Source organism: Piliocolobus tephrosceles, chromosome 9 (genome assembly GCF_002776525.5).
Source record: "Piliocolobus tephrosceles isolate RC106 chromosome 9, ASM277652v3, whole genome shotgun sequence".
NCBI lineage: Eukaryota > Metazoa > Chordata > Mammalia > Primates > Cercopithecidae > Piliocolobus > Piliocolobus tephrosceles.
In genome coordinates, this window is record NC_045442.1 from 112670819 (window position 1) to 112694758 (window position 23940).

Sequence of the window (23940 nt, forward strand, 5' to 3'; positions counted from 1 at the left end):
TTTTTTACAAGGACACAACTTAGGTAGATGATCCCAATTATATCCCACAATGGAGCACACACCAATCTGGATCACCTTCCCAGGCCACGGATTCCCCTTCTCTGGTAAACGCACCTTTCACTTGGCCAGTTGTTTAGATCAGAGAGAGGAAATGACCCAATGTTGGCTAATGAATAATTTCCCTGAGGAATATGGAGTTGTAACTAAAAATCTAACAATAACCTGACTTCTTCCTTGCATAAATTTAGGAGGCTACTGGACTTGGGACATTATCTGTCACGTGGATCAGGAAACAGAGAAATCCAGTCAGATGAAAGAAACAGATGAGTAAGAGAAAAGGTAACTTCCTGCTTGCTCCTAAATGGTCCAGTCTCTAGTCCCTTTCTCGTCTATAAATCCAGTTGTTCCATGGGTTCCGTGAGCCCCCACCACCTCACACCTATAATAAAATACTCCGCTCTTTGTTGGCATAGGTGGGTTTCTATCATTTGCAAACAAGACTGCTAAAGCAGATTTTATCTTTAAAAGAAAACACTGTGTTCACTTTGTATTGGAAAAGTAATTATTTATTATGACAAAAATAAAACTGTTGAATGAAAACAAATGAAAGTTACACTATATTGCACCATGATTGGAAATGAGCCAAAACCTGTCTAAAAGATGAACATTCCAGAGCAAACAGCATCCTTTTACTTGGGTTAAATAGGCATGCAAACAACTCATTATAACATAATTGCAGAAATAAAAATTACGAGTACTGGCAACCTAAACTTAACATATAAAAGAAGCACTTCATAACAGTAATAAAAACTTTAAAACATGGCATTTAAACAATCCCACCATCAGGAAAACATGCTTTGAACCATTTTCAAGAAGTGATAATGTGAATGCATTAATTTACTTGATTTAAATTTTTGCTGTTGTTAATGCTTATATATTGGACCAATGGAACACACCTGTTTGGCTGGGGTTCAGACGCGCAGTTTGTGGTGTAAAAGACATTTTTCTTTCCTCTGCACAATACCAGAGGACCCACAGACCGATCCAATTCCCAATTCTGACCTATTAATACCATCTTCTAGTTGACCAAGCATAGTAACTAAAATATTCTTAGAGCTTTCGTAGAAAGCCTGAAGCTTGAGGAGTAACAACAGTTTGTATTTAAATCTTAAGAAATACACATAAATACGAATACAGACACTTTAAAGTTGTTTTGCATTCTGAGGCAAGAAATAATAAATATTGAGTACAGGGCCTGCTGCTTCCTCTTTAATGCTCTAAAGCACCAATTTATGTTAAAATAGCAAAGTGTGATTATAATCATTCACTCTGATTAGAATAAACCCAACACTGAGGTTGTAATTGCTGTTAGGTTTTTGTTGTTGTTGTTTTTAACATGCTCTGTGGAATAGATGAACATGGTAAAATCTGTAACTATTCTGTAATTGAAAAAAAATGACCATTTTATTTCACACTTTCAATGAAATAGCAGTTAAACTTTTTTTAAATCATAAATACAAGTTTTTGTAACTACACTCAACAGTTTACTCCAAGAGAATAAAATAGGGGCTTTCGGAGTCCCTACATTTCCTGAGGGAAAATATAAAGTTTAAAATGATTATGGTCTCTTGAGAATGGGGCTTACACATGCAAAAAAGTCACTGATGACTGGGATCAACTGATGGTCATTTGATATCACACCAACACTGATGGAAATATATTCACAGTACAATAGAATCAATCCAATTTAGGATTTCTCCTTTCCCTTATTTAATTAAACTAATTAAATATTGACTGAGCACTTTCCTATGTGCTTTAATGAAAACCGTATGTGTATCTGATTTATCTACCATGTTGGCCCAGCTGGTGGTAAACAAGAGTAAAACAAAACAAAATCTCCAAAGAATGCTATCCCTTAGTTATGAATTCTGCATATTTCAAATACAGTTTGGGTGAAGGGGGTTTTTATGGGATGGTACAACATCCCACAAACTTGAGCAAAGCACCTTATGGGTAGAAAAATGAGGTAATTTTTTAATTAAAATTTTACAAGTTGTGCAAGAAAACATATCCATTCTTTTAAAACTGTGTTTTCTATTCCAAAAGCTATGCACAGCACATTTTATATTTCTCCATTTCCAGGAGAAAATGTAGATTACTGGTTTAAGAAATGCAAAAGATGCCTTCATGTGACTACAGTTCCAAATTCTAAAACCCTAATCAGTCTTCACTCCTTTGGCCACATTAAGAATAATACAGGCCATCTAGCTCTACGGTAAAAAGACTGTATTTTCTAGTAATTTTAAGTACCCTAAATATGGGGAGAGGCAGAAGTTCATTGCTTTCATTCACATTTTCTCTTATCTAATATCCTTTTGAAGATTTTTCGACCCTATGGTATTGTCTTTACTTTCAAGTGCTTTGAATTTGTTTTTCGGTATGCTTCTAAACCTCCAAATTAATATTTCCCAAATGTTTCACTGAACTATATACACTTAAAGCTGCCTTTAGGTCTGATGGGCACAATTTTTTTTTTCTGCTTTCAATTTAAAATGAAATAGTTGAAGATATTTTTTATATTAGTCTTTTTCTATTTATTTTGGTCACCTAAAACTAAAAAAAAAATACTTTTTGGGGGAACCTGGCTTTTGGATTTCACTTTTCACAGTAATAGTGAATCAATAAGGATGAGACACTACTGAAAACCTAACCTTGAATATAAACCACTTTCAGATTTATGTAGACATTTGTAAAAGACTAACAACCTGGCTACTGACCCTACTCTTTCAATATGGAAAGTCACACAGAACTGTAGTTTGGGGTGGCATCAAAAGGCAATAAACTCTGAACAAACTAACCACTTACATTCAGTTAGTACAAGCCAGGAAAATAATGTAAATTCTCTAGAAGAGAATTACCTCCAACACAGGCTGGTTCTTTCTAAGCAGCTTACTATCCTTCTCTTAGCAATATGGCTTGTTTTCTCTTTTGCATTGTCATTAGCTATTCGCTGAATTTAAGTTGAATAGCACTTACTGGTACTTTTTCCCTACTTGGCTGTATTCATATTCTAAATAAAATAACAGGTGGGAATCAAATAATGGATAAAGATACATTTAATTTCATATTACATGTATTTCCTTACTATATGGAGGATTTTTAATTTTTAATAGTATATAAGAATTCAGAATTTTAAAACCAAAAGACATTTTAGAACTGTAGTTTAAGTTTCTCAGTATGAGAAAAACAAAAGGAAAACCGTGGACACAAATTGTCTAAGGTCAACCAGACAATTGAGAAACGGCCAAATTAGGGCTCAAATCCACTTTTTTAGATAGCACAATATTCTACTAGATACAAGACACCATGCTGTATCTTGAAGTCACTTTTCCCCGGCAAAATGTAAAACAGCCTTTAGAACTGAATCAGGGTGAAGTTTTTTTGGTTCCAAAGCCATAGACGAACGGTCTGCCTCATAAAGTTAGTCTTCAAAGGTAAATTCCAATGAAATTTATCCATCTTTAGACATGACACCAGTACATTTTTCTACTGATATGGTTTTACATAGTTAAGGACTAAATAAAAATTGATTATTCAGAACAATTATATTTATAATTTGTCCTAAGAAACTACAAAGATTTTTTTAAAAAGCTTCTATATTCTTTAAAATTTTCTTTGTGACCCCCACAACTTTTCAGAGAATATTGTTTTCAGCACTGCCTATCACTGTTTCCATAGTAAAATAATTATTTTCTGTTTATGCTATAATGAAAGTTAAATTATGCTTAATCAAAATGACTATGGCTATGGGGTGGCACCCACTGAAAATTTTTCAGCAATGAAACTTAAATTTCTTACCTTTCTTCTAATGAATATAGAATAAAAATATTGAAACCTTTAAGCATACTAACACAAGAAACTACAAGCAAAAATTACATATTTCATCTTCAGTTTTTAATAGATTATATATATTAATATTCCAGGTTTTAAGGAATTAAGTTACATTAACAATAAAAAATATTCAGTATATTCCCTTATAAAAGGTTCTATTCATTCTAAGAGTTCTCAAATGGGCTTCAGTATGAATGATGGCTTTAAAAATGAAGGACATGACATGCTCAAAATTAAGAAAAATGCTGTATTTGAACTTGCAAAGATAACTGAACACTTTGGTTATAACATACTTAAAAGATTTCTGTTAAAATTTAATTTCCTTATTTTCAAATTAAAAATAAAAGGTAGAACAGTCTCGTGAAGGTAATGTAGGTGGGTCCCCTGCTTTTCACTTACTCTAAACTGTGCTAGCCAATACATGGAGGTGAAGGGGGATATGAAACAAAATTATTTCATCATTGAAATAATTAGCTGCTAATGTGACTTCCAAAGAACAGGTATAATATAAAACTAAGAATGTATTTCAAAATATGAATAAAGGCACTAATTACAAATGTACATTTTTCAGACAGTATCTTATAGTTCATTGATTTACAATGAATGTCAGAACCAATGCTCTAGTATTAGATACTTGCTTGGGTTAAAACATTCTCTTGGAGTAAAGAATAATCGGTTTTCACGCTACTGTAACAGGAAAGATTCAGTGAAAACCTAAAAAATACTCTTAAAAAGTCTTACATGAATTTCCTATCATGAATTTTTCCCAATCAGCACAGTCTACACTGATGCCAATTTCATCTTCAACACATGGCTAACATAAATCACTTCTAATCCAAAACTAACCAAATATTTTTTAAAGGATTTAGAAAATAAATTGTATTTTAAAAATTAAATAGCAAATTTGAGTCTATACTAGTAGTTGGCAAAATACAATCAACTATTAAAAACACTTTTAATATAATGCTGATGTGGCAATATAAAAAATAACCATATAATCTGACAGAAGAAAATTGAGCCAGCCAATCTTACTAGATACAAGAAAGCAGATAATCATTTCATAAGAACAAATACAGGAGTACTAAGTATGCTTTTTCTCAGGACAGACTTAGGGGAATTATCCTCAGTACTTATGGTAAACAACATAACCAAGTAGAAATTCAGGCAAACTGTGCTTAGGTAAATGGCATTTTCTTAATTCCCCCACACCGCACAGACACCACAAAGCATCCATATTGATTTATGTCTGCTTTTTGCTCATGTTCTTGATTATGGGTTATATTAAAAACTAAGTTAAACTAAACTTACCCTCTACTTGATATAGAATCACTAAGAAAAAGGTTTAAAACAAAGTTAACTGCTTTCCAAAACCCAGAAAGCTTTCCTCTGGCCACTGTTCAGGTCAAGGGTGTGCTACAACTAAAGATAAATCAGAAAAATGTTACCACATTCGACTAAATTAACTTGACTAAATATAATAAATCAAGAACACCTGAAAAAAGAGCAAAATTTAAATCAACCTACAAAAATATTAAAAATAAAATACCAATTTTGAAAACATATTTTGATATTACGAACACTGAATCTTTTTCATCAAAATTAAAAAATACTGCAAAAATGAAGTATTATTCTCTAAGTATTCATTTTATCCCTTTCACTTCAGCAAAATCACACATTTGAATAAACAGGATCGAAATACAACACTTGTCTTTCCTCTTAAGGAATATACTGTCTAGATTATTGTTCATATTAGACAACTGCCTCAAAAACATTTTAATGCCATCCAATAAACTTTTGATAGATGATGACTTTTTAATTTATAAGTTGTTAAGAATATTAACTTTGAGTCTCATATTAATATTCTAAAAGCTAGGATTAAATTCAGCAGTTTCTGATATGATTTTAGAACCCAAGGCGTAACTACAAAGATGGCAATTGTTTCAAGTCTATTACATAACACCGTCAAATAAATTCAAGGAAAGCCATGTAGTTTTTTAAAGTAATATACTGCTGGTGGTAAAAATGTTATGACAGACACAACTTTAAATTGTAAGAAACAAAATGAACTGTTTATACTTCAGCTTTAGCTACTGCCCAGAGTAGCTGTGATATATCTTGCAAAGAAAAGAGCTAAAATTTCTGTTGATAATAAAGTTGTTTGTAAACTGAGACTAAAACATATTCCAATTGCCTTATTTTTAGTGCTGGTATGCTTTACTAACTTCTGATAGTTTTATATGCATTGAATAATGTGACGTTCTTAAAATATCAGATTTATTCAAGAATATTTAACATCAAAGCTGGGCTTTTCAATAAATATTTTACCTTGGTTAGTTTTTGACCAAATGGTGCAGGCAGAAGAACTTGATTCCTTTAGAAAAATAAACAGCCTACTTAATTTCCATGCAAATAACAACTTAAATATTATTCCATGACTCGCAGTAATGTGGGGGAAGTTAAAAGGCAAGCACTCATGATGTGGTATCTTCCTTACATATATCCTCTACGCGGATTTCTTTCTTTATAGTAAGTTCTGTCCGAAAGATGAATGGTTTATAGAAGGAACAAATATTTAGTGCTGGAGAAGTTTGCAGACAGTACCTGATGGTTTCCATGACTACTCTATTAAACCAGTAATTCTCTGGTTGGGAGGGCGTGGTGGTCATGAACTGAAAGCAATTGGTCATTAAGGTTATAAGAATATTTCAGACGACATCACGCATATGACAAACATTTCTTACAAGGTAGTCACTGAATAATTAGAATAAACAGAAGAATTGTTGCCGAAAACATAGTTATACATTATGTTCATCCAACTGAAGATTAGTGTATTAAAAAAAAAAGTTAAGAAAAAACCTTTCATGTTCCAGTTCAGCTGCACTTGATTCAAGTGTTGCTCTCAGAGGTTTGTGTTGTTATAAATTAAACATGCTGCTGCCTTAGCAGCCAAAGGTACTAGGAAAAAATGTTCATGTCACAGAATAAATAGAGCAGTCTCTTTCAAGCAAAAAAGTTATCTCACACCAATCCGGGAGGTCATCCACTCTAGACCTTGGCATAACCTGAACAAAAGATAGAAGTATTTTTAAAATTAAAAACTTTATACTTAAAAATTGAAAGTATACTTATTATTTTTAAGTCTTAACCAAAGGCTGGTAGCACAATCGTTATTTATATACATCAGTGTCAACATTTAAGCCACACTATAGTAAGTTAAATCTTTAAATGGAATGTTCTCTTAAATATTCTTTTTTGTTGTTGTTGTTGAGACGGAGTCTCTCTCTGTCGCCCAGGCTGGAGTGCAGTGGCCAGATCTCAGCTCACTGCAAGCTCCGCCTCCCGGGTTTACGCCATTCTCCTGCCTCAGCCTCCCAAGTAGCTGGGACTACAGGCGCCCGCCACCTTGCCCGGCTAGTTTTTTGTATTTTTTAGTAGAGACGGGGTTTCACCGTGTTAGCCAGGATGGTCTCGATCTCCTGACCTCATGATCCGCCCGTCTCGGCCTCCCAAAGTGCTGGGATTACAGGCTTGAGCCACCGCGCCCGGCCAAATATTCTTAATCAGTTTGTGGGAAACTGCTTCAGTCTCATCTGGAAGATACAACTTTGCCAGTTTTGCCATGAATATTGCAAATACTCCCCACCTTTTAAAATAAACCGAGACTTAAACGACTAGGGAAAGTTAACAGGAACTTCACCTTACCCTCCTCAATTCTAAAGAATGGAATACTTATGACTCAGTCTTAAAAGTATGAGTCAAAAAGGCCTACACACAGCTATTACTGCAAGCTATTTCTGATAACTACTAAGAGAAAAACAAAGAAGGTGAGGTTGATTTGTGGATAAGTTCTCTGGTATAAACTGGGTAATACATAAATAACATTAGGTTCCTCTTCGCCTAATACCCACATTCAAATTGTTAGAAATGGAAGAACAGACTATATAGCATTTGTCTCAAATGTTTATTGTCTAGAATTATGCCTCCCAAAAGACCTCCTAACAATAAAGATGTTCTCTGGCAGAAAGCTGACAGCTTAGGTTTAAGTCCTTGCAGAAAATGTGAACTTCCTTTCAAGCTTCCTCTTTAAAAGAAAGGTGACATTACAGTTTTTTTCTCAGTATATGATAAAGGCAACAAAGAACATCAAAAAATTTGGATTATGAAAACTTAATTCAATAGTTTATTGCTTTTTGGTACAGTGCTATATTTATATTAAAAGTTTTTAAGTTGCCAGTGATTTTACTAGAATTATTTCTATGTTGCAAGCCTGAGACATATTATAAAAATCACCTTTAATTAAGAACAAACAGGCTGGGCGCGGTGGCTCAAGCCTGTAATCCCAGCACTTTGGGAGGCCGAGGTGGGCGGATCACAAGGTCAGGAGATCGAGACCATCCCGGCGAACACGGTGAAACCCTGTCTCTACTAAAAAAAATACAAAAAAACTAGCCAGGCGAGGTGGCGGGCGCCTGTAATCCCAGCCACTTGGGAGGATGAGGCAGGAGAATGGCGTGAACCCGGGAGGCGGAGCTTGCAGTGAGCTGAGATCCGGCCGCTGCACTCCAGCCTGGGCGACAGAGCCAGACTCCGTCTCAAAAAAAAAGAAAAGGAACAGGACCCAAGAAGAAAACAAGTTGGCCTAAAAAGTTAGAAGAAATTTGAAAGAAGTCCTACCTCCCCTCAGACTGATGAACTTACCCTTCTCCTGTGAGAGCACAGCAGGATTGAATGTGCCATGGATGATCCTTAATTGAACTAAGGGTGAGGTATTTTGAGATTTCAGCTGCTGTCATACACCCTTTCATATCCTGTTTATTTGCAAAGATAAGGACTGCAGCCTTCCGTAAATCCTGCAATCAAGACAAAATACTTCTAATATGTGAAATGCCACAATTTAAATTTAAATTTAACCAGCTGAACAGTTATAATGAAGTGCTTCTACTTTAACATAATCGGGCACTAATATTTAATATAATCTCAAATATCCATAATTTCATTATTCATTCTAACAGACAAATATTAAATAATTATTTTTATTTTTGAGTCAAATTGGACAAACTGAAAAAAAATTCAAAAAAATTTGAATTTTAAATACTGACTCAAAACTACATAAGTAATATTCTAATAGGTAAATATGGTAGTATGTTGACAAACACTAGAGTTTCTCCAAAACATAAAAGTAGAGAACTGGTGGTAGGAGTTGGGCAATACTTCTTACTTACTAATCTTTGTATAACATAAGCCCATTGGTTAATATTCATTTCAGTATTGTTTATACTATGAAAACATTAGAAGAATAGATTGACTGTGATATATTCATACTGTGGAAAACTATACAGTTGTTAAAAGGAATGAACTAAAGCAGTACATATTAACATGGATATATCAGAATGTATTATCATGGATAAGTCACAATGTTGTACAAAAAGAGCAAGATTCAGAAAGATATATATTATATAGTATTAGTTTTAAAAACATGGAATACAGGCCAGGCACAGTGGCTCGCACCTGTAATCCCAGCACTTTGGGAGGCTGAGGCAGGTGGATCACGAGGTCAGGAATTCAGGACCAGCCTGGCCAAGATGGTGAAAACCCATCTCTACTAAAAATACAAAAATTAACACGGAGTAGTGGCGGGCGCCGGTAATCCCAGCTACTCAGGAGGCTGAGGCAGAGAACTGCTTGAACCGGAAGGCAGAGGTTGCAGTGAGCCAAGATCGTGCCATTGTACTCCAGCCTGGGCAACAGAGCAAGACTCTGTCTTAAAAAAAAACAAAAAACAAAAAAACATGGAATACAATACTCTGTATAACTTCAAGACATAAAAATGTAGTAAAAGTATAAAAACATGCATAAGAATACCAATCACTACTTTTAGGATAGTAGATACCTCTGAAAGAGAAGGGAAGAAAATCAGATTGGCAAGGTATCTTAAGATATTTCATATCTTATGTTGATATGGTGCATGAATGTGTTTTACTAAGTTTTCTTAAATATCTGAAATACTTAGAATTAAGTGATTTTGAGTTATTCATTAAAAAACTTTGAGTTACTCTAAACTTTTGGGGAAAAGACCCTTAAGTTTTCCTTTTGTTTATCTCATTTATCAGACTTTTAAAGGCATGCTTAAGTAACTTTAGGTTTGAAAAATTTTTGCAATAACAGTAGTAATCTACAATTAATGTCTTAGAGTTAAGTTTGAAAAAATAATAAGCATCTTTTTTACCTCAAGACTTTCATCAGTCTTGTATGTAAAGTTGCATTAATAATAAAATAGCCAACATCATATCACATTAAAGCAAAAAAGCAAAGGCAATGTAGATACTTTACTACATTGTTTTTTAAAGATTTACTTTAAAAATTTACCTCATGAGCCAACATTTTGCGTTAATAATAAAATAGCCAACATCATATCACATTAAAGCAAAAAAGCAAAGGCAATGTACAGATACTTTACTACATTGTTTTTTAAAGATTTACTTTAAAAATTTACCTCATGAGCCAACATTCTGTATAATTCTTCTTTTGTAATAGCTAGTCGTTCCCTGTCAATGCTATCAACAACAAGAATGATGAACTAGAAGAAAATTAAAAGGAAAGACAGAAAATTGAATGGGATGTTGAAAAGTTTTCTGTAAAACCACTCAAGTAATCTAAGTACTTTATCTACACGGCATCATCATCATCATAAAACATCTACTGCTTTTTCATCATAAACAGCTTTTACAATACTGAATCACATCAAGCAGTAAAATTCAAATGTTAATGATAAGAAAATAACTCAAAACTTCAACAAATAAAAACTGTGCCCAACTTGATTTTTTTAAAGTGATGCCTGAATACATAATACTATGATTTGTTTTCAAATGCTGGTAGTAGAAAGTAATTTTTTAAAAGAAACTTATATTAATTTCAGTAATATTTTCCACTAAAACTTCAAAGTACTCCATTATCATTCATCTAAACAGTCAATAATCACTTACTTCTATGTACCACAATCTCCTAACTCTTAGAAAGAAAAGCTAGTTTGAAAGAAAAAGATAAATGCATTTTAAAAATAAGACAATTTTATAAAACAGTATCAACCATAAATGCTCAAGATTGAAACATATATACTTAGGCATTAATATATTGGAGATGCAGGGGAAATTAAAGGCAAGCCAGAAAAAAGAGGAGAAATCTGTTGGTAAAGCTATACATGAAAAAAGGTAGGTCTTGCATATTAAAAAGTAAGAAGATATAGGCCAGGCATGGTGGCTCACACACATGTAATCCCAGCACTCTGGGAGGTGAGGTGGTATGATCGCTTGAGCCCAGGAGTTTGAGACCACCTTGGGCAACATAGTGAGACCCTGTCTCTCTACAGAAAATAAAAAATAAAAACTAGCCATGCATGTAGTCCCACCTACTTGGGAGGCTAAGGTGGGAGGACTGCTTTGAGCCTAGGAAGTTGAGGCTGTACTGAGAATCATGCAACTGCACTCCAACCTGGGTGACAGAGAAGCCCTAACTCATTTTAAAAAAATATGGAGGGGCAGGTGAGGAGAAGGAGGAGATGGAAGAGACGATACAGCGAAAAAGGGCCCTTAAACTGAACACTTTATACAGAATAAAAAGTTAGGAAATGAGATGAAATGATGCTATTACAGCAGGAGATAGATGCAAAATAAACAGACATGAAGGGTGGAATTAGATTACAGAGATGACTTTAAAATTAGGGAAACAGGCTACGCACGGTGGCTCATGACTGTAATCCCAGCACTTTGTGAGGCCAAGGTGGGGGGATCACTTGAGGACAGTTCAAGACCAACCAGGCCAACATGGTAAAACTCTGTCTCTATTAAAAATACAAAAATTAGCCAGGTATGGTGGTATGTACCTGTAGTCCCAGCTACTCGGGACGCTGAGGCAGGGGAATCCTTCGAACCTGGGAGGTGGAGGTTACAGTGAGCTGAGATGGAGCCACTGCTCTCCAGCCTGGGTGACAGAGTGAGACTCTGTCTCAAAAAAATAAATAAATAAAAAATAAAAATAAATAAAATTAAGAGAACAGACAACTAATCTGAATATAAACTGAGTTGGGCTTACAAGGGAATAAATGGAAAAAAAGTCACGTGGCAAAGGAGGAATCAACAGAATATGCGGATGCAACTGTGAGTTAATGAGAGGAAAGTGTCAGGAGTTACTTAATACCTGTAACTTCTTATAATATAATGGACATACTGCAGTTTTTGGGGGACTCTTCCACATGAAGAATTTTCAGAAAGCAAAGCGACAGTTTTCTTTGTAGTAATTTTGATATTCTTGTAGAGATCACTTATTAAAAGAACATTTCATGCAAATGGCATCAGTAATGGATTATCTCTTTCTGGACCCATGCTAAGTCCTCTAGAGTTCCAGTCATTTCAAGAACTACCCTTTTGAAACACTTTAAGTACACATGGATTCACTAGAATCAACTTTGACCTATTCATTAATGAGAACTGTCCTTTTCACAGCTGGAGTTAACTGTGAGCTTTAAACTACTAACAAATCTGATGTTTAAATTAATCATATGCTATAATGTCGTTTGTCCCTTACTTTTTTTTTTTTTTGGAGAGCCAGCGAGACTTTGTCACCCAGGCTGGAGTGCAGTGGTGCTATCTCAGCTCACTGCCACCTCTGCCTCCCAGGTTCAAGCTATTCTCATGCCTCAGCCTCTAGACTAGCTGGGACTACAAGCACATGCCACCATGCCTAGCTAATTTTTCTGTTTTTAGTAGAGATGGGTTTTTGCCATGTTGGCCACGCTGGTCTTGAACTCCTGGCCTCAAGCAATCTGCCCACCTCGGCCTAACAATGTGCTGGGATTACAGGAGTGTGCCACTGCATCTGGCCCTTCTCTTACTTTCTAACTTATTCTAGTTTCAGAACATTATTTTACTGTATAAACATGTAAACTACCCTTTAACTATACTATTTGCTTACCAACATCTTCTGCATACCCAATAAAATAATTAAGTGCTACCACAAGTTCTGAGTATCTATGATATGCCATCTTCGTTTACTACTTACATATTGCATTGGAATATATACACACATACACATATGCTAATATAATATAAATCTAGAACAATACATGTTTTTTATTTAAAAAGGCAACTTTGTTCACCAATACCTCCTCCTTTCCAACTCCATTTTTGTTTTTGAGACAGTCTCGTTTTGTCACCCAGTCTGGAGTGTAGTGGTGCTACATCGGCTCACTGCAAACTCTGCCTCCCAGATTCAAGTGATTCTCCTGCCTCAGTCTCCCGAGTAGCTGGGACTACAAGTACACCCCACAACACCCAGCTAATTTTTTATATTTTTAGTAGAGACAGGGTTTTACCTGTGTTAGCCAGGATGGTCTCAATCTCCTGATCTTATGATCTGCCCACCTTGGCCTCCCAAAGTGCTGGGATTACAGGCCTGAGCCACCACGCCCGGCCCAACTCCAATATTTAAAAGGTCTTGGCAAGGCGCGGTGGCTCACGCCTGTAATCCCAGTACTTTGGGAGGCCGAGGCGGGCAGATCATGAGGTCAGGAGATCGAGACCATCCTTGCTAACACGGTGAAACCCCGTCTCCACTAAAAATACAAAAAATTAGCCAGGCGTGGTGGTAGGCGCCTGTAGTCCCAGCTACTCGGGAGGCTGAGGCAGGAGAATGGTGTAAATCCGGGAGGTGGAGCTTGCAATGAGCTGAGATTATGCTACTGCACTCCATGCTGGGCGACAGAGTGAGACTGTCTCAAAAAAAAAAAAAAAAAGTCTCATTTTAGAAAAAATAATTGGTTAGGTGTACTTCTTTGCAAAGAACAATTAAATGGATGCAATTGTGAACTCATACTCTCAAGGATAAATCTCTCTAAACTACACTGTATGGCCTTAAAAAAAATCTGCCCCTAAGAATAAAAGCAGAAATAAAATATGAATATATCCAGGTTTGTTCCCCAAGCTAGCTCTGAACTCATAAGCGGCAGAGAACTGAGAGATGATTTGCAAATCCACTTTTTTAATTAAAAAAAAAAAAAAAACTACCAACATTTTGAATGTTCATGTTATAAGAAATTTTTAAATTAATAAAATACTTCATTCCTCTCCTGGTCAGGGTCTCTTAGAAAGTTGTGAGATGTTGGGGAAAGCTATATAATTTCTCCATGTATCAGATCTTTCCAACCCTGGAGACATTAAAATCTTGTGAAGATGAACGGAGAAAGCCTGGCCAAACAGTAAGCACTCAACTAATAATAGCTCCAAAGAGTCTTTCTATTCGCCTTTTCTTTTATTTGAAAACCCAAATTCTTAAGTTTCATTTATGAAATTTTTATTTTTTTTTAAAAAACAGAAACCCAAATTCTTTACAAAAAAGGATCTTATTAAAAGGCAACTGTCAGGCCAGCCACGGTGGCTCAAGCCTGTAATCCCAGCACTTCAGGAGGCCAAGGAGGGGAGATCATGAGATCAGGAGTTCAAGACCAGTCTGACAAATATGGTGAAATCCCGTCACTACTAAAAATACAAAAATTAGCTGGGAGTGGTGGCACGCCCCCTGTAATTCCAGCTACTTGGTAGGCTGAGGCAGGAGAATCGCTTGAACCCAGCAGGCGGAGACTGCAGTGAGCCAAGATCACGCCACTGCACTCCAGCCCGGTGACTGAGCAAGACTCCTTCTCAAAAAAAAAAAAGGCAACTATTAATACACCCAGGTCCAGCCTATCTACTTTCTAAGTTTACTCTTCGGACCTTTCGATTAAAATTCAAAATTCATCTTAACATACCTCTGTGTTTGAGTAATATGTGTTCCAGGATGATCGCAGAGACTCCTGACCACCAATATCCCACATAAGAAAATGAGTGTTCTTCACCACTATTTCTTCAACATTGCTTCCTATGGTTGGAGAAGTATGAACCACTTCATTCATTAAGCTGTTGAACGACACCATAAAAGCTCTTGTAAATCTTGAGAATCTGAAGCAACTTTTATCTCTGTATTTTTAAGATCAATGAACCTTCTGCACCAATGATGATGATCATTAACATGAAAATTAGAAACCTGGAGAACATTTGTGCAATTAAACATCTAGACAACAACTCCAGAAGAAAGACTTGCTTTATGCTTTTTTTTGTTTTTTAATGGAAGGAATTGCAAGCTTGACGGAAAAGAAAGGAAACAGTGTGGTGTGAATTTGCATTTCTGTGGCCAAAAATTCCAATTCCACCATGCCCTGTTATCAGTGAGATAAGACCCAATGTCCCATCCCATCCTGAAAAGCAAGTTTCTAGGCGACTGTGACACCAATACTTGCAAAAGAGAAAATATTGGATAGTAGGCTATCTATAATTTTGAAGACTGTCTAAATTGAGACTTAGCCACAACAATTAGTTCAGGCTTTTTAATCTAAAGTAGTCCTGAAAATAACACCATGGGCAAGTGAAAATTTATATTAACTATAAACATATTTAGAAGGCCAGGTGTGGTGCCTCACGCCTGTAATTCTAGCACTTTGGGTGCATCACCTGAGGTCATGAATTTGAGACCATCCTGACCAACATGGTGAAACCTCGTCTCCACTAAAAATACAAAAATTTGCAGGGTGTGGTGGCGGGCGCCTATAATCCCAGCTACTCAGGAAGCTGAGGCAGGAGAACCGCTTGAACCTAGAAGGTGAATGTCGCAGTGAGTGGAGATCAAGCCATTGCACTCCAGCCTCAGTAACAGAGCAAAACTAGGTCTCAAATATGCGTGTGTGTGTGTATATATATATATATACACACATATACATATATTTAGAATACTGATGCTCATACCTCTTGTATTATCATAATCATTGGTAAAGCCACATTAATCAATTAATTCAACAAATATGCCCTTGCTGGTAACACGTCAGTACTGTGTTGGAGGAGGCTTGCAATTTTCTCTTGCGTTTTATGTATATTTTTGAAGCCATGTGTAAAATTATTTCAACAAAGATGACAGGTTTCTGAAATGTTTATATGTGATGTTTAAAAGCCAATTCATATTTAAACACATAATCACCAATGAATGAAAATGTTTTCAAGAGAAATAAGTAGTTACGCAACTCTGAAACAACAAACTTTAAGTCAGTAGCTTTTTAGCAAAGTAGTTGAAAAATGTGTTAATCGCTGGCTAATGAAGCACTTCTGGCAAGCTGAAGTATGTCTTCAGCTTCTTCAGCTAAAGGGCTGTCTTCTAATGCAAGATGAGTGGGAAGGGGTACACAATGGTGCAAAGAATTGTAGAACTATTTTGTTAAAGTGATTGGTAGATCCATTTCTATTCCTTAATAAGGATCATTTCATTGGCACTGAAAGGATAATGGAAGGTACTCTGACAAGCGGAAAGATGAGCTGTGAAAATGTCCTAAGGTATTAATAGATTTCTCTGAAAGTCTCAAGACTCTTCCTCTTGCAAGCTACTACAGCAATATTTTCAGCAGTGATCACATTTCTTTTGACTTGACAAGTCTGGCTATGTTAAAAAATTCCAAAGCTATTAGTCAGGAGGGTAGCAATGGCTTTCTAGAGCTATCAATTTATTTACATAAACCCAAGTGTGGGTAGAACTAAGTGAAATCCACTTTATCACCTCATCCCAGCACTTTAATATGCGCTTCATTTATTTTAGTTTAACATTAATTTCTTTCTTTCAAGGCCAGAAAGCAGTGTTTGTGAAGGGTTTAGCAAATGTTTATTTCACTCACTTTTCTATAGATTGTGTTTGGTAAAATTAAAAACAAAAACCAGATGAATTTATGGGTACAGCACACCAACATGGCACATGTATACATATGTAACAAATCTGCACATTGTGCACATGTACCCTAGAACTTAAAGTATAATAATAATTTTTTAAAAATTTAAAAAAATACATATTTAAGTTTTTCCATCATTATTATAATGCATCTCTTATTAATTATAAACACATTAGTTTCAATAACTAGTGAAAACTGTTTAATAAACACCCATACTTACAATTGGTAAAGAATGGTGGTTTTCCCTGCATTATCCAGTCCCACTATAATTACTTTGTGTTCTACAAAAAGAAAGCAAACCATAAACATTTAACATTACTGCAATTACATGCTTTCAACAATGATTATTAGTTAGCTCATTAAGAAGAATCATTCACTGAGTATCTATTACTAGACTGTTAAAATACAGAAAGAAATGTTATGATGTTAAGGCTACCCAGGTTAAGTAACACAATCAATTATCATTGATTCTCTGTCTAGTTCTCTTGTAAAAGAATGTGGGAGATGGGTAAGCAGGAAACACCAGCAAAGTTGGTCACTTATATTGCGTCTAGGGGAGAGGAGATCCAAATATTAATCTAGGTAAAAATTATAACCTAAAATGTAAGTTTTCTAAAAAGCCTGTTCTACAGACCTTTTTAGCTCTGTACCAATCAAGTTAGCTTTTTATCAAAATGTTTTCATATCTGTAAGTTTTCCCACCTATGGATACCAGGATCTGTTTCTTACTCTCACTTAAAAATCCCATGTGAGGTTAAAATGGAAATGTTTCATCTGTCACAAAGACAAACGTACACTCTCAAGTTTTTATGCAATTGCTCATTGTTTAACAATTTTTCAATCGGCTTCTACAGTTCTTTCAAGCAGATTCTGTTTCTGCTCTTTGTACAATGAAAATCTCTTCATTTCTTTCCTTCTTTGGGTGCCATGCACTACATATTCACCTCTTTTAATAAGTAGTTGCTAAAGTTCATCTAATTATTCTGTTAAGCGGTACATATTCTGCAATGTCCTTTGAATACAGAAAACACTCCAGATACCATCTTTCTCAGATTTTAACTTATGCCAAGTATACTAAAGATCCCCTTCTCCAAGGCAGAAGAATGCTTTAAAAGTTACAAGTTAACATCAACAGGGTAAGTAGGGAAGTTGCCACAGAATCACAACACAGTTGATTTATAGGCAACGACTGGGCACATCTCCTATCAGAACCCCACTCTTCTTGATGACCTCTGGTGAATGTCAACATTCTGGTCATACAATCAACTATCAGCTCATATTCCTAAAGTTGTAAAACTTTATCAGCCAAAAAAAGAGGGACCAAGAAAAGATAAGTTCTTGAGACAGGCAGGTCTTCTAATGACCTACACACTCTAGGTACAGCCTATAACAGTGCAGGATAAACAGACATGGTCCTCTAGAAGGGCTATCTTCACTATGGTAGAAGCTGCTTTGTAAAACAAAACAAAACTTGCCTGCTTAGTATAACCCACTATAATTCTCCTTATTTATTTATTTGAGACAGGGTCTTGCTTTGTTGCCCAGGTTGGAGTGCAGTGGCATGATCAAGACTCACTGCAGCCTCGACCTCCCAGGCTCAAGTGATCCGCCTACCTGAACATCCTGAGTAGCTGAGACCACAGGTGCACACCACCATGCCTGGCTACATATCCTCTAATTTCTAATGAAGCCAATCTTTTAAGTATTACCCTGTTTGTTATCCCTTAAAGTACAAGAACTTGTATCAGTGAAGGAACAAACGGACTGCCTGGCACTGAGCATTCTACATTTTGGTGACAGCTAGAAGCTCCACCTACCAAGCATCTAGAGAAAACAACATGCCTGCAGTGGTGAGAAGGAAGCCACTAGTTTAAAGATAAGCAAAACTTGAAGGCAGATAATTCCATTGGGAGAAAGGAATGGAGGGATAGTACCAGATGGCTCCTTGTTGAAGCAACTCAAGTGAATACTCAGGTCATTTTCAAACAATCCTGCTCCTTGCTTCACATTTTGCATTGTGATGCTTCACACAATACTGAAGGCCCGTGACGGTAAAACTCACCAATAATGCATCATTTTGAAAGGTAGGTCCCAATGTGAAGTAATTTTAGGTTAAGACACTACTGTTACTATCAGTTATAGTAAATCAGAATGTTTTAGGCCAGGCGCAATGGCTCACACCTGTAATTCCAACACTTTGGGAGGCCAAGGAGAAGTGATCAGTTGAATCTAGGAGTTTGAGACCAAACTGGGCAATACAGTAAGACCTCATCTCTTAAAAAAAAAAAAAGTTAGCCAGGTTGGGCATGGTGGCTCACACCTGTAATCCCAGCACTTTGGGAGGCCGAGGTGGGCGGATCACAAGATCAGGAGTTTGACACCAAGCTGGCCAATATGGTAAAACCTCATTTCTACTAAAAATACAAAAATTAGCCAGGCGTGGTGGCAGGCAGAATAAGCTAAAGGAAGAAATGTGAGCCACAAGATCTGAGATCTTAGTAGTCAGAAGTAAAGGACAACAATCATACACAGTTGGCAACCAGTATTCAAAATAACATGAAATTCATGGATTTGAAAGAAATGATTAAATTATGAAATTAAGATGTTACTGTTACATAGTTCTGAAAATGAACTACAATTAAAACTGTATTTCATTTGTTCTTAATTCTGGGTAACATTAGAAATAACTGGGTAGGTGCAGTGGCTCACGCCTGTAATCCCAGCACTTTGGGAGGCCGAGGCAAGCAGATCACCTGAGGTCAGCAGTTCGAGGCCAGTCTGGCCAACATGGTGAAACCCGTCTCTACTAAAAATACCAAAATTAGCCAGGCATGATGGCAGGTCCCTGTAATTCTACCTACTCCCAAGGCTGAGGCAGGAGAATTGCTTGAACTCGGGAGGCAGACGTGGTAGTGAGCCGAGATCACACCAGTGTACTCCAGCCTGGGGGACAGAGTGAGGCTCCATCTCAAAAATCAATCAATCAGTCAATCAATCAATAAAATTTAAAGACATAACTGGGCCAGGAATAGTGGCTCATGTCTGTAATCCCAGCACTTCGGGAGGCCAAGGCAGGCGGACTACCCGACGTCAGGAGTTCAAGACCAGCCTGAAAAACATGGTGAAACCCCATCTCCACTAAAAATACAAAAATTAGCCGGAGTGGGGGCATGCGCCTGTAATCCCAACTACTCAGGAGGCTGAGGCAGGAGAATTGCTTGAACCCGGGAGGTGGAGGTTGCAGTGGGCCAAGATGGCACCACTTAACTCCAGCCTGGGCGACAGAGCGAGACTCCACCTCAGTTAAAAACAAACAAGTAACAAAAAAAGAAACAACTGATGACAGGTTTGTACAGTCGTAACACTGAGAGAAAAAGACTATGCCTACGAAAGTTCAAAACAAATTTAAAAAATAATGCAAAACTTTAGAGGTGAGCTATCATATACACATATGTATTTCATAGAACTACATTGATACATAAAATGTTTGCAAAGATATTCAGATTGTGAAATTATTTCCTTGAATAATAACTGTCAAAGTAAACAGTCTTCTAGTTTAAACAAGACAAAATTGCAGGAATTAATGTACTTTTAGATTGCTTTACTTAGACAACATATGCTTTAGTATACTTATTCACAGAAAGGTATCTAATTTATAAGATGCATGAGACTCTAAAATGCTACAGGAAAAAAAAAAAAAAGATGAGAATGTGGAAATACTGGAAGAAAGACAAGGGAAACGAGTACATAAAGTAAGATCAGTAGTTCTTAACACTGGCTGCACATTCGATTTACCTTGGCACTGATGCCCAGGCCACCTCACCCCATTCTGATTTAGTTGGTGTGAGGTGGGGCTTTCAGCCTGTTATTCTAATACATCTAATTCCACTGGAATAGATATATATAGTGACAAAAATGGAAAATGCTGAGATTGGTAGTTAAATTTGTTGACTCAGAAAACAAAAATATAGGCTAAGAAACATCTGTGGATTAAACTCTTCAATGAGTCCCATTCCTTGCTCTAGATAGTTTATGTCCTAGTCAACACTGGAGGCCCTCTGTGATAAGGTTCCCCTGGTGTCTTTCCAATTTCATCTCCTCTTCACTCCTCGCAAGCAAACTAACACACAGCCAAGCTCAACTATTTTCAGCTTCCCTAAAAGTACCAAACTAGCTCATTCCTCTCTCTTTTGCATATTAGTCCTTCTGCCTAGAATAACATGTCCCTTCTACTCGGTCTGTCTAGCATGCTACCCAAATTCCTACTCATCTTTACATTACAGTCCAAGTATACCTTATGCTGCAGCCAACGTTATATTTTTACACATATCTGTTAAATAATTTACCACATTGCATTTTTTTTCATGTTTGTCTCGTTTATTGATGTTTCAGTACTTTGCCAGGAAGTACGATATCTTTCTTCTTTAACTTTGTATCTCCTATGTTAAACTCTGAAGATTGGCCTATGGCTGTATGAATAAGAATAAAATAACAGAATAACCACTGGTTCCAAATTTTCCAACAGGAAAGTTAGAGGAAAAGAAAAATTCTAAGTAGAAATGGAGATTTAGGAGGCCTGAACAACTATGTGATTATAAAGGGAGCCATTGAATGTCTTTCATCATCTTCTAAATCTTTCCCTTACATCTTTTATTCCCTCTAGTCTGAGTAAGGACGCCTCCAACGAAAAATGAGCGCAGCCATGTAACAGAAAGGGTGAAAGGAAAATGGGAAAGGATATATAGGGAAAACCAACAACTGTGGTAATGTTTCAATAGTCCAGCTCAGGGGAAAGAGAAAACTGGTGACTTTTGTATGAATCTTTATACCTTTAAGCATGTCTTAAAATGCTGCTTTAACAGCCGGCTGCGGTAGCTCACACCTGTAATTCCAGCACTTTGGGAGGTCGAGGCAGGTAAATCACCTGAGGTCAGAAGTTCGAGACCAGCCTGGCCTACATGGCGAAACCCTGTCTCTACTAAAGATACAAAAATAGGCTGGGTGTGGTGGCAGGCACCTGTAATCCCAGTTTCTCGGGAGGCTGAGGCACGAGAATCGCTTGAACCCAGGATGCAGAGGTTTGCAGTGAGCTGAGATCGCACCACTGCACTGAAGCCTGGGCGACAAAGAGAGACTCTGTCTCAAAAAATAAATAAATAAATAAAACTATGTTACATGTATGGATAATACCCACAAAGTGTGAAGCTCTGCTCACTTTGAAATCATTTGATAAGTAACATTATCTGTGGCTACTGGATACAGGCATATACATATACACATGTGGGTGCCTGAATCTATATTTATAACCTTGAAAAAGACTATTTTAGTGTTCTTACCAATCTACAGAACAAGTCAACTAAAGCCATTCCATCACCTCCACAACTTCTTAAATCCAGAAAAAGATTAGATACCTACATCAGCAGTAACAAATTAGTACCAACATAAAAGGAAATAAAACTGGCTTATTAATTATGCCCGGCTCTTAAATGTAAAACGAAACGAGCTGATTTTCAAAACTGGTTTCGATCACTAAGGAACCATTCTGTTTAAAGGACGTCTAAAACTTTAACTTATCGTCGGCCCCTTTTTTGGTCTGAGTGTTTTCTCTCTTCAAAAGACATCACATCTCATTCTGACTCAGAACAGGTTTTGCAACTTCTCGGCCCTTTGGACCTGCCACTTCCAGGTGTCTCATTACCTGTTCTAGACTAATTACGCACACGTAACGTCTTACACAAAACAGAAAAGCATTTAGTTTCTGAATGCCTTAAAAAAAAAAAGTTTAGAATGAAGATGCTGGAAAACTCGTGTATCTGAATAGGACAACTCATTCCCAAGTCCTAGAAGAAAGGGGAAGAAATCAGAGTGAAAGTGCACTGGCTTAAGGCTCAAAGGGCAGGGCGGGAAAACAAAGCACCAACAATATTTTTTAAAAAAAGTTTTAGGTTTCTGGCCGGACACTTATCCTGGGGCTACACATAGATACAAGCAGGCTTCAATAACAACGGGAAAGGCCCTCCATACGCCTCCAGGCATCATTAGCTGTATCCCGCTTTACTTCGCCAATATCCAAACAGTCTCAGTTTGGATTCTGGGACACCAAATGCCTTCTCTTCTGCCTCCCTGTTTCTCCCACACGTCAGGTCTCTCCTGTACGTCCTCCAGGTCTAAAACACAGAGTTTCTGCCCGCCCCCTGGCCTAAGTCCCTTCCTCCTCCGCTTCTCCGAACGCTGTCCCCTGCCTCCGGTGTCCCCATCGGCGGCCGGACCCTCCGCCTCGGATTCGAGCTGCCTCGCAGCTCTATCCTTCTCACCTTGGTTACAGAAGAGGCTCCACAGTTTGGCGAAGATCAGCCCCATCATGAGCACCAGGGCGGTCCGCGGGGTCCCTCGGCAGCAGGTGCCGCTGCGCCGGGCCCCCTACCGCGGCGCGGGCTGCGTGGAGCCGAGGAGAACCCGCCTGAGATCGCGCAGCGAGGGCACTGCTAGGCCGAGAAGCCTCGACCTGACCCGTCAGAAGGCGCCGCGGCGAGTCCCCACCGGATAGCCCTTTGTTTCGAGCCCACTGAGCCCAACGCCGACCCGTAGTCCCCTCGGTCTGAACCCACCTACCCACCACAGCCTCTCTCAGCCCCAAGCCCCGCCTCCACCCCGCCTCCCCTCCCGATCCCAGGACCACCCATCGCCGGAAGCTAGGCGCGTGACGTCGGCGCGCTTTCGGCAACCCACGCCTTCGACGTGGCGTTTTCTTCGGTTTCACTTCCGGTGGGAGAACCCCAAACTGCCGGCGACTGGGAATTTGCGGTATCACAGGGAGGTGGGGCGTTTCCCTCGGTGTGTGCTCCCTCTGATGTCAGCCTTCAAAGCGTTTGTGGGACTCCCCTTTGATTTGAGTCTCTCTGCTGCTAGCAGCTGCGGACCTGACCTCTAAAGCCAGAAAAGACCATAGGTTCTCTAATTGAGCAGCCGCCGTTTGCTGCCCTTAGAAAACTCACAGAAGTGAAGAGTGTTTGTTTCTTGACTTCTTCCTGTTCCTCTAGGCAGGCGTGCTAGGGGTTAGGAGTTCTGCCGTGATTCTTTTTCATTCATTTATTCATCTATTCATTCACTTATTCATTAATTCGCTTATTCATTTATGTACTCATTGATTGACTGATTGGTTGCAGACGAGGTCGGGCTGTGTTGCCCAGGGAGTCTCAATCTCCTGGGTGATTTGTTTTTCTAAGACCACCAGAGTGGGCACAAAAGAACCAGCG

The 23940-nt window shown here is 37.7% G+C and overlaps 1 protein-coding gene across 1 annotated transcript; it reads right to left on the minus strand.

Moving 5' to 3' along the window:
• Positions 1-548: 548 nt before the first annotated feature.
• Positions 549-23346, minus strand: ARL5B (ADP ribosylation factor like GTPase 5B). Its single transcript, XM_023223223.1, has 6 exons — positions 22999-23346; positions 16905-16965; positions 14690-14837; positions 10385-10468; positions 8590-8741; positions 549-6953 (listed from the first exon to the last, which is right to left on the minus strand). The coding sequence occupies exons 1-6, from the start codon at positions 23045-23047 to the stop codon at positions 6905-6907; spliced, it is 543 nt and encodes a 180-aa protein (XP_023078991.1). The 5' UTR covers positions 23048-23346; the 3' UTR covers positions 549-6904.
• Positions 23347-23940: the final 594 nt, after the last annotated feature.

Bases quoted from the DNA above. Each gene is read 5' to 3' on its own strand.
- ARL5B (XM_023223223.1), bottom strand. From the start codon at position 23,047: ATGATGGGGCTGATCTTCGCCAAACTGTGGAGCCTCTTCTGTAACCAA. The intron at 16,966-22,998 runs GTGAGAAGGATA...TTCTTTTTGTAG, and splicing joins GAGCCTCTTCTGTAACCAAG to AACACAAAGTAATTATAGTG. The intron at 6,954-8,589 runs GTAAGTTCATCA...TCTTTTGTTCAG, and splicing joins TGTGCTCTCACAGGAGAAGG to GTTATGCCAAGGTCTAGAGT.